Consider the following 11,362-nt stretch of genomic DNA (forward strand, 5'->3'; position numbering starts at 1 on the left):
TAGTGTTTGGGGTACTCTGGGCAGATAAATAATTTATAAAACCAGAAGTCCCTTTTAACCCAGATTTATTAGCTTAATATGCTGCCCTATGTAAGCTGAAGGTAGTACAGCAGCCAAAACGGCAACAAAAATGTTTTGTCATTTGGCTACAATAAACCCTAAAAGAATAAAATGGACACATTGTTATGAATGAGGACTATTCTTTGGTAGATTGCTCCCCTCTATCAGGGCAGTGACAGACAGGCTGCTGTGTATGTATGTATACGAATCAGCCTGTCAATCACTGCACTCGGGGAAGGGGGGGGGGGGTCAGTGCTCTGCTCATGAATTCACTAGACTCCAAAAATGTGTCCAGTGTATTACCTCAAGCCTAATAGTAGCTAGATGGTGCAACAGTTTTTGCCGTTTTGTTTATAAGTAATATGGGCCTGTAGCTATAATGACGGGGAATCTACACAGTTTACATTTCTCACTTAGTTTTCTTTCACCGTTGTCTTTATTACACACAGTTTTTAGCCTAAACAGGTTGATGTTATTCTTTTCTTAAATTTTGGATCCACTCTTGCCTTTGTGTAAAAAAAGTTCATCATCAAAACTACACAAAACTGGCCCATGTGACACTAGAGGTATCTGACAAATATAGCCTATACTCACTTATAATGAATGCTCACTTTATCTGTTAAATGGGTTGTCCGCTTTTTTTTATATTAATGACCCACAGAATGAATACCTGTGGTAAGTCCTGATGCATGGACACTAATTATATCACCTGCTCAATACTAAGGAAATCCTGAAAACATGACTGGTAGGTGGGTCCCAAGGACCGGAGTTAAGAAACCCTGATCTATTGGAATGCCTCAGTACAGTACAGTGGACTTGTTGCATAAAACCCGGCCACATCGTTCTCTGCATCAATACCTGCATTGGTGCCACGTCAATCAGGGACCCTGTCTTGCACCAGGGCACCCTACCTAACCTTAAGCAGGAGCCCAAAAAAACAGGGTGTGCCCTAAAGGAAAGAAAAGGTGTGCCTTTCCTATGACTGTATGGCTCGTGGAGCGGCATGGCGAGGACTGCCACAGTGAGTACAACTACTCCCATCCTCTCCCAGCCTTTCCTGAAGCTCCCTGCAGTAATAAAAAAACGGAATGATATTATTTTAGCTGAAATGGAATTCAGAGTGATGCACTTAATATACCTGAAATTTTGGCAGACCATCTAGCCCTGGGAAATCTTCAATATCACCAGTTGCAATATTAAAGCATGCTCCATGCCAGGGGCAACGTACTCTGCCTCTAGATAGCACACCTGTGGAGTGAAAACAGCTGAGTTAGCCTGCAGTGTATAGCATGATGACAATAAAGAACTGGTTTATAATGCAACACGGAAAATATCACTGCCTTGTATGAGCCCTGTCATTATATGAGGGTTCCAGACCAAGCTTTGGTGAAAACCTCCAGCTCCTAATAATGATGCAGTACCCCAGAATAGGATCACTGCAAAGGGTTAACAGATGTAATATTATATTGTTAAGTAAAATGTTGTGATTTGTTGCATTTGTGCATATTTACAGGTCATGTTGTTGGGGAGATGGACCCTAGATCCGCCCACAGAGGAGTCTGGTCTAAGCAGGGGAAAAGGAGAGACATGTGTGAAAAAGGTTCTGCAGACAAGAGAAGCACCATTTCTGAGACTTCTAAAGAACATCTGCTACACCACAGTTTTCCAGAGAGAGAAGGAAGTTAGAAGGTCCAGAATCTACAAGACCATGTATAGGAGTTAGTCATCAATGTATTGCGCACGTTTATGCCAGAGAGACCTAACTGCTGTGAGAGAGAACATTGCCAGCGCTCTCTTCCACAAATTGAGATGGTTTGGCCAGCCATATCTTAAATCTGCACCCTCTAGCCTGGGAATTTGTGGAAGTACTTAACAAGAACCTCATTGCCTGCCTTAGATTCTGTTGAGAGAAAGAGAAAAGGAGCACTACAACCCCCATCATTGCAGTTCTCCATACACTGCTATACTACTCCTATTCTGCACTTTAGTAAAGAGAGATTTATTTATACCAACAGGCCTGGTTACTGACTCCAATATACATCGGCCGCTGCATCCACACTCCTGCCTTACATCCTGCCAAACATCTAACATCAAGGTTACTCTGGCTACCATCAGGCAGAAGCCCCAATACCAGGGAGTGCCCTGAGGGAGAACAGGGTGCACCTGCCAGTAACTGTATGGCCCCAGGGAGAGATAGGGTGAGGATTGCCACTGTGAACCATCAGCATAGCCACTACTACCAATACTTTCATCCTCTCCCCTTTCCTAAGCTTGCTGCAATTCTACTGGTTTTACTGGGGCTTGGAAATTATCATATTATTTTATTAGCTTATAAAATTGGGCCTTTGACTTTTAGTAGATTAGGTGAGTGTCAAAAGTAGGAAAATGAAGATTAGGTGAAATATTATTGAAGTCACTGTATGTTTTTAGTGTAGGATACATTTTTAATATCAAAGGCTACGTAGATTGTTGCAACCAGTTTTTATTTTTTTATTTAATGGCATCTACTATATAAAGCTGAGTGTATGTATGTGTGTATGTCCGCTAAAGCAATCTGCACCGTCACATTTACAATTACGAAATTTGGCACACAGGTACATCAGGTGTCCGGAAGGTTTTAGACCGGGTCTCAGCTCTCTAGCACGTACCGTTCCTGACATATTCCCAAAAAATTAATTAGCCAATAGAAGCCTGGTCACATGACTCTTAGCCAATAGAAGCTCGCAGGACCTTAATCTCCATATACACACAGTTTTACACCAGATTTCCATAACAACCCAGCCATTTTTCTTCACTGCTGTAGGGGCGGTGTGCTGTGGATGACACTGTTAAGGGAGCGGACTGCTGTGGAGGTCACAGTTCAGGGGGCAGTAGGGTGGCCATTCAGTCCACCCTCAAAAGACTGACTTTAAAAAAAACACCCCCAGTCCCAGATTGCTGTGAGGCCACTGTTAAGGAGACGGGTTGTTTGTGGAAATCACTATTAAGGAGATGGGGTACTGTGGGGTCAATAATAAAAGGGGGTGGCCGCTGTGGAGGTCACTGCTGGAGGTCATTTTTAAGGACAGCGGAATGCTGTGGAGGTCGCTGTTAAAGGGGCGGGCTGCTGTGGAGGTCTCTGTTAAAAGGGCGGGCTCTGTGGAGGTCTGTGTTAAGGGGGCAGAGAATGGTGGAGGTCACAGTTAAGGGGACAGTCCGCTTTGGAGGTCAGTGTTAAGTGGCGGGGTGCTGTAGAGGTCACTGTTAGGGGTCGGGGTGTTGTGGAAGTCACATTTAAGGGAAACAGAGCTCTGTGGAGGTCACTGTTAAGGGGGTTGGTTATTGTGGAAATCACTGTTAACGAGACGGGGGTTATTGGGGAGGTCACTAATAAAAGGGCGGTCGCGGTGGAGGTCACTGTTAAAGGAAGAGCGCTGTGGATGTTACTGTTAAGGGGGCAGGCAGCTATAGAGATCACTGTTAAAGGGGCGGGGTATTGTAGATGTCACTGTTATAGTGGATACTGTCGTATATCTTTTATGACACACACAGACATAAATGAAATAGATGAAATAGATGAAATATACCCGTGTGAAGCCGGGTCCTCCTACTAGCATAAAATAAAAAAACAACCTTAGAAAAATATTCTATAATTTTTAACTTGCATCTCCATGGTAACAGACAACAAACCGACTCTATGTAGTCTGATCTTGCAGTCATGGTTCCTTTCATCTGCCTCCTACTTCTTTCAAAGATACATTAGTACAATAGCATGTGCTAGGGGACACATGGAGTTTGTGCGTTGTCTGTTACTATGGAGACACATACAGCAGGGTTAGCATACCACAAATGGTTGGCCATTTTTAACCGAGACTACTTGTAAAGTACTTAAGTTTTTAGTTTACATGCACTGAAGCAATAATAAGGGATTGGTCACAAAGGTGTACATACAGTACAGACCAAAAGTTTGGACGACACCCTTCTCATTCAAAGAGTTTTTCTTTATTTTCATGGACTATGAAGGCACCAAAAACTATGAATTAACACATGTGGAATTATATACATAACAACAAGTGTGAAACAACTGAAAATATGTCATATTCTAGTTCTTCAAAAGTAGCCACCTTTTGCTTTGATTACTGCTTTGCACACTCTTGGCATTCTCTTGATGAGCTTCAAGAGGTAGTCCCCTGAAATGGTCTTCCAACAGTCTTGAAGGAGTTCCCAGAGATGCTTAGCACTTGTTGGCCCTTTTGCTTCACTCTGCGGTCCAGCTCACCCCAAACAATCTCGATTGGGTTCAGGTCCGGTGACTGTGGAGGCCAGGTCATCTGGCGCAGCACCCCCATCACTCTCCTTCATGGTCATATAGCCCTTACTTTCAAATTTTTCCCAATTTTTCGGCTGACTGACCTTCATTTCTTAAGTAATGATGGCCACTCGTTTTTCTTTACTTAGCTGCTTTTTTCTTGCCATAATACAAATTCTCACTGTCTATTCAGTAGACTATCAGCTGTGTATCCACCTAACTTCTCCTCAACGCTAACTGATGGGTCCCCAACCACATTTAGAAGGCAAGAAATCCCACTTATTAAACCTGACAGGGCACACCTGTGAAGTGAAAACCATTTCAAGGGGACTACCTCTTGAAGCTCATCTAGAGAATGCCAAGAGTGTGCAAAGCAGCAATCAAAGCAAAAGGTGGCTACTTTGAAGAACCTAGAATATGACATATTGTCAGTTGTTTCACACTTGTTTGTTATGTATATATAATTCCACATGTGTTAATTCATAGTTTTGATGCCTTCAGTGTGAATCTACAATTTTCATAGTCATGAAAATAAAGAAAACTCTTTGAATGACAAGGTGTGTCCCAAACTTTTGGTCTGTACTGTACATACAAACCCTTTAGAATTATGCAGTCCTAACACAAATAATGTTTTTTTATGCTATATATGGGTTTTTTCTCAATTTTGTAAAGAAAGTAATCTGGTAAATTGAAAGCTCTCGAGGGCAGGATGCTCCTTTAATGGAGGACAACGGAACCCTCATGCTCAGTCAGGACCCATGGGGGTCCAGTGTTGGAACCTCCACCGACCAAACGCATCTATTCTACAGTTTTCAAATCAGCACCTGGATCTCATACTTTTGTAGTTATTCAATAACATGTATCTGTATAATGCCAAACTACTGTTTGTTCTTTTCCTTATTTCTTTGTCCGGCTCACTGAGAAGACCACACATGCTCAGTTTTCATCCTTCAACTGCATCCCTGAGTTGTGATAGGCCGAAAGTTCCAGCAGAAACGATATGCCCCCCTGAGAAAGGATACTCCCCTTGAGCTGCTAGCAGAGCAATGAATGGGAGTATCTCTGGATCCATGTGAGGTACAGGGCTGGTTCTAGTTTTGTTAAAAGATCCCCATGTACTATATGATTTCTGATTTTTACATTAGTCATAGATAACCCATTTGTGTCTGATAAACTGTAATTCTCTTTCTGGGAACAACCCCTCAGGTAGGTATAAACGGAGAAGACATGAAAGAAAATATTATTATTTGACACAATCATAAAAAAAATTAAGATCAAGACAACTGATTCATAAAAAAAAAAATAGTATAAGGAATCAAACGGTAGGTTAATCCGTTTAAATGTAAGTCTTTAGACGCTGTAATATTAAGATCACACCTTTCACTAGTGGGGCTCCATAATGTGGGCACTTGTGTCCCATTGAATAGTATTCTCCATTTTGCTTGATTAGCAAAGCTTTACCACATCCCAGGTCAACCTCTCGCATCCTGCAGAGAAAAATTAAAATTCATCAGACAAATAAAAATGGTAGATAAAAGATATTCAGCAGGTGGTAGTCACATGTCTAGAGCAAAGCCATTGCTAGGCGTAATATTTTTTTTAGTGCTGATACAATAAATAATATAATAATTGAACTACATACATCTCAGAATATATGCTGTATGATATAATTATACACACGTCATTGACACTGACACCTGTAATAGCAGAGCAAATTATTAAGGACAAGTTATTAACCACGTACTGTCCATTTCCAGATCTTTTACATGGCACACAGAGGCTTCTACCATGTCTTTGGGATTTGTGTATGGATTAAGGACAATAGGCCTTTCCTCATGATGATAGTGTCGAGTTTGTCCCATTGGCTTTGTAGGCAAGAGGGCTGGCTTTCCCATTAGGAGACATTTCTTCTTTTTCCCTTTCTTTTTCAGGTAAACAACTTCAACCTTTACTTCTACTGTAAAACAAAATGGAAACTTGAATAACTTTGCATGAATATTTGTAATGCAGCTGTCAGTGATACTACTATACTACCCAGATTATGGAGAACTGAATGGACTGAGTGGTCCTTGTAATGCAGCCTAACACACTTCGGTTCTCGCAAATGTAGGTATGAAAAACGCTGAGGACCTCTGGTCTATGTTATATCATGTCACTAAAAGGAGTGCACAAGTCTAAACATCCAAAGAACCACTTATAATAGGAAACATTATACAGCGGTCCCTCAAATTACAATATTAATTGGTTACAGGATGACCATTGTATGTTGAAACCATTGTAACAGCCCAAAATTTTATCCAAGAAAAGAGAAAATTAAGACTTAAGAAAACTAAGCAGATAACTAGAGAGATAAAAACAAGTCCCTTACATATAACAGTCAGGAATCGCTGCTAACTAGCAACTAATACAGTTATTTTACCAGAGAAGTGGCCTTATTGGTTGGATCTGAGGCGCAGCCATTGTACTGTCGTGGCCAAAAGTTTTGAGAATGACACAAATATTAGTTTTCACAAAGTTTGCTGCTAAACTGCTTTTAGATCTTTGTTTCAATTGTTTCTGTGATGTAGTGAAAATATAATTACACGCACTTCCTACGTTTCAAAGGCTTTTATCGACAATTACATGACATCATGCAAAGAGTCAGTATTTGCAGTGTTGGCCCTTCTTTTTCAGGACCTCTGCAATTCGACTGGGCATGCTCTCAATCAACTTCTGGGCCAATTCCTGACTGATAGCAACCCATTCTTTCATAATCACTTTTTGGAGTTTGTCAGAATTAGTAGGTTTTGTTTGTCCACCCGCCTCTTGAGGATTGACCACAAGTTCTCAATGGGATTAAGATCTGGGGAGTTTCCAGGCCATGGACCCAAAATGTCAATGTTTTGGTCCCTGAGCCACTTAGTTATCACTTTTGCCTTATGGCACGGTGCTCCATCGTGCTGGAAAATGCATTGTTCTTCACCAAACTGTTGTTGGATTGTTGGAAGAAGTTGCTGTTGGAGGGTGTTTTGGTACCATTCTTATATTCATAGCTGTGTTTTTGGCAAAATTGTGAGTGAGCCAACTCCCTTGGATGAGAAGCAACCCCACACATGAATGGTCTCAGATGCTTTACTGTTGGCATGACATAGGACTGATGGTAGCGCTCACCTTTTCTTCTCCAGACAAGCCTTTTTCCAGATGTCACCATGGTTAACAATGGAAGAACAATGATTTCAAGCATCACCCTCCTTTTAACATGTCCAAGTCTGCCATTTTAACCCAATCAGCCTGACATAATGATCTCCAGCCTTGTGCTCGTCAACATTCTCACCTGAGTTAACAAGACGATTACTGAAATGATCTCAGCAGGTCCTTTATGACAGCAATGAAATGCAGTGAAAGTTTTCTTGGGGATTAAGTTCATTTTCATGGCAAAGAAGGACTATGCAATTCATATGATCACTCTTCAATAACATTCTGGAGTATATGCAAATTGCTATTATAAAAACTTAAGCAGCAACTTTTTCCAATTTCCAATATTTATGTAATCCTCAAAACTTTTGGCCACGACAGTATGTGAGGTCTGGTTACAACTTACAATGGGTCAGAAAAGACCATTGTATGCTGAAAATTTGATATCCTGAGGCCATTGTATCTTGAGGGACCACTGTACATCAAACACATTTATTCCACCTTTAAAAAAGAAATTTTCCAAAAACAATTTAACTCAAATTTTTTAGACACAAATGAACCTCGTTTTTTTAAGATATTAATTAACTTTTCTAACACGTGTATTTACTCAACTATTAATCTGCTTCAAAATATATTAACCCATATGACTTGCCTTTTCAATTAAAAGAATAATTCTCTCGTATGCAGAACTGCCAGAACTGTGCAGCTATCAGACTACTCCCTACTGCTGCAAGAGTGAAAGGATTTGGAATTATTATCATTATTGTAGCCTACTTTTGCCGAGTATGAACTATATTATTCCAAGCTCATTATAGTAAATGTTCTGTACTCATTCCAGCTGAATAGTTTTGGTATGTGAAGGAAAGTTGTAATTTTCCTTGGATTAATTGTAACCTAGAGCGTTCTTAATCCTCCTTGCAAGAGCGCAGAATTAACATTCCTTCCAGCAGTCCGCCCTGCAGAGTCACTTTGTCTGACCTAGTTCTCTGCACATGACAGAAGAACATGGGACATATAATGTAACATAAATGATCTCTCACCTGGTTTAGGTTTGGAGAAGCATCCCCCCATTATGAGTCAAATACAAAAAAAAATGAATATATTACAAATCAATGGTCCCACACATAAAGATCCCAAAATGGAATGCTAGGTCATTTTCTGCTGGGTAGCTAATATAAGAGCTTGACACATAAGTCAAGGGCAATGGACATCTTCATGACTGGTATTTCCCATCTGTTCATCTTCGAAGTGTTCTGCCTATATGAGACACAATATATTGAGAGGTAGAAGATAAAGAATAGGCACTAAACTTCCAAAAACTCTAAATCAGGACAATCTTTAATGGGTTTCCTGAGATTTTCATATTGATGGCCTATTCTCAGGATAGGTCATCAATATATCGGTGAGGGTCCAACTCCACCCCGCCTGATCAGCTGTTTGAAGAGGTCGTGCTGTTCCGATGAGCGCTGCAGACTCCTTGCAGCTTACCAATTACAACTCCGTTCATTTGATAGTGGCTGTGCTCGGTATCACCGCTCAGCCCCCATTCACTTCAATGGGACTAAGTGGTGCCTAGGTCACTGATGAACGTGCTGTCATCTGGCCTAGGAAGAGTCCTCTCTACACATAGCTGAATGGCAGGTGTGCCAGGAGTCGGACCCCTGCTAAACTTTTAGTATTGACCTATCCTGAGGATAGTCATCAATATAAAAATCCCAAAATACCCCTTTAAATGATCATTGTAAATTCACTTAACTTTGCATATATTAATAGCAGAGGGAGAATCTAAGAAACGTAATATATCTTATCAAAGAAAAATATCTGCCCCTTCCCTTTACTAAACTAACATTCTGTGAACTCTGTTAGAAATGCATCTTGTTAAAGAGTACCTGTCACTACTCCTGACATGTCTTCCTGACTACTTGCATTCCCCATGCAGTAACAATTTTAAAGCATCTATTCTTAATACTCTATGTTGTGCCATTCCTCTATTATTCCTACAAGTTAAATTTCCAACTGGGTGTTACCAATTTGGGTGTGTCCTTGCACAGTCTGACACACTCAGCACTGACAGTACAGTATCAAGCTGTTGCGGGCAACAATCCCAACTTGTAAAACCCAGTTGACAATTTACTCATAAACTTCTAGTAGTAAAAATATAGAAATGACACAGAGCCAAAGGGATAGAGATAGACAAGTAGTTTATTGTAGAATACAATTATTTACTAAAAGAGATATGTCAAGAGTGGTGACAGGTTATCTTTAAAACCAAGACAGGCTGTCTGCTCAGTGAAGGATCTGAATACATCATCCACTAGAAGTCTGTGTGAGGAGAGGGGGAGGAGGAATAAGGAAGTGCAGAGAGACTAGACAGCACAGACATGAGTCAGCAGCTCATAGTAAGTGTTATTCTCTCCCCAAGTGCTTCATTCACATCTATACTGCTCAGTTCTTCGCGATAGAGTCATATATGGCACATTGAGTAATTCTAAGTCAGGGAGAGACAGGGAGAAGAATTTCTTGTCTCCATGTGTAGTAGTTTCAAAGCAGCTCCTCTCCATCCACCAGCTCAGAGACAACTAAAATTTATAGATGCAGTAGGCAAATGGAGAAACTGCTGAGATAATGCCAAATACAAGTCATACAATAGTCAGATATAGTTTTAGCACTCATGTATACACATATGGCAATTCAGTATTTTTTTTTTTAAACCTCTACAGTTGCAACAGGGTTGCCATCCTGCTTTTATACATCTGTGACATGAGGTCATTTCTACAATACTCACACTTTAGAAAAGCTATGAATCGAGAAACAATTTTTTTATTCTTAGAAAAGGTGCGAGGAATCTGTAACACGGTGTTCTCTTCTTTTTGTCTCTTATCACTGCTTTATCTTCTACTGGTCAAAGGGCCTGAGCTAGGTATGACTGATATTTATAGTACTTACCTATGGAGATACTCTTAGCACATCTCAGCAAGTTGGAAACACTCCTAAAGTAGCAGTTACAGCTAAACTATGGTATTGTCTAAAAAAAAGTCTAACTTAACAAATGAAGGAAATGTGAATGCTAGAAATTATGTGGAAAGGCGCACATTATCTGTCTCCCCTAATACAATAGCAAGAAACTGGGAAGTCAACAAAGCATTGTTTAACCATCAACAATGCTGCGTCCCAGAGGGTTCATCTACTATAGCTCATGGTCACCGAGTGTTAAAATACTTGGCAATGGGCCATCGAGCTTGGAACTGTGACAATATAATCCCAGCTTTGCTTATAACTGATCCTGTGTGCAAATGACTATTTTTCAAAGTATTATTTTCCAATACTAATCCTCTTGTGCATTCACTAAGGGACACATACCTTACGTATAAAGCCGATCTATAGTGTTATTATTGTCTGAGCGGCAGATTTTGCTGGTTTGTCTTGTACACAGAGACCACGAGAATCAATTACTTACCTCTCCTGTTATTCTAATTAATACTTTGTATGCGGAAGGGCTCATGCACACGAACGTGTGCTGTCTGGGCCGGTATTGCGACCCACAAGCAGCTAGTCCGCAATATATGGGCCTTGGCCATTTGTGCACCAAATCACGGATGCGGACCCATTCACTTGAATGGGTCAACAATCTGGAAGGTGCGGTGCAGAATGGAGGCAAGGAACCCCACGGAAGCACCACAGAATTACTGTGAGCCAAAACCAGTAGTGAACGTATAATGAAAAGGTCTGCACCTGTTCCGTGTTTCAGACCTGCACCTAGTTTTGGCTCACAATAACCGATGGAAATAACTGACCAAATGACTGAATTGTGAACTCAGCCTAGGCAGTGAAAACATGCTG

At 40.7% G+C, this 11,362-nt stretch overlaps 1 protein-coding gene across 1 annotated transcript in view; it reads right to left on the minus strand.

Annotated features, from left to right (window-relative positions):
• LOC120990756 (apoptosis-inducing factor 3-like) overlaps window positions 1-8,593 on the minus strand; it is a 101,316-nt gene extending 92,723 nt beyond the window's left edge. The window contains 6 exon segments of the mRNA XM_040419658.1: window positions 1,199-1,308; window positions 5,726-5,835; window positions 6,089-6,201; window positions 6,203-6,285; window positions 6,288-6,305; window positions 8,563-8,593. Coding sequence (XP_040275592.1) covers window positions 1,199-1,308; window positions 5,726-5,835; window positions 6,089-6,201; window positions 6,203-6,285; window positions 6,288-6,305; window positions 8,563-8,593 — 465 coding nt within the window.
• Window positions 8,594-11,362: the final 2,769 nt, after the last annotated feature.

This window comes from Bufo bufo, chromosome 2 (genome assembly GCF_905171765.1).
Source record: "Bufo bufo chromosome 2, aBufBuf1.1, whole genome shotgun sequence".
In the NCBI taxonomy this organism is placed as follows: domain Eukaryota; kingdom Metazoa; phylum Chordata; class Amphibia; order Anura; family Bufonidae; genus Bufo; species Bufo bufo.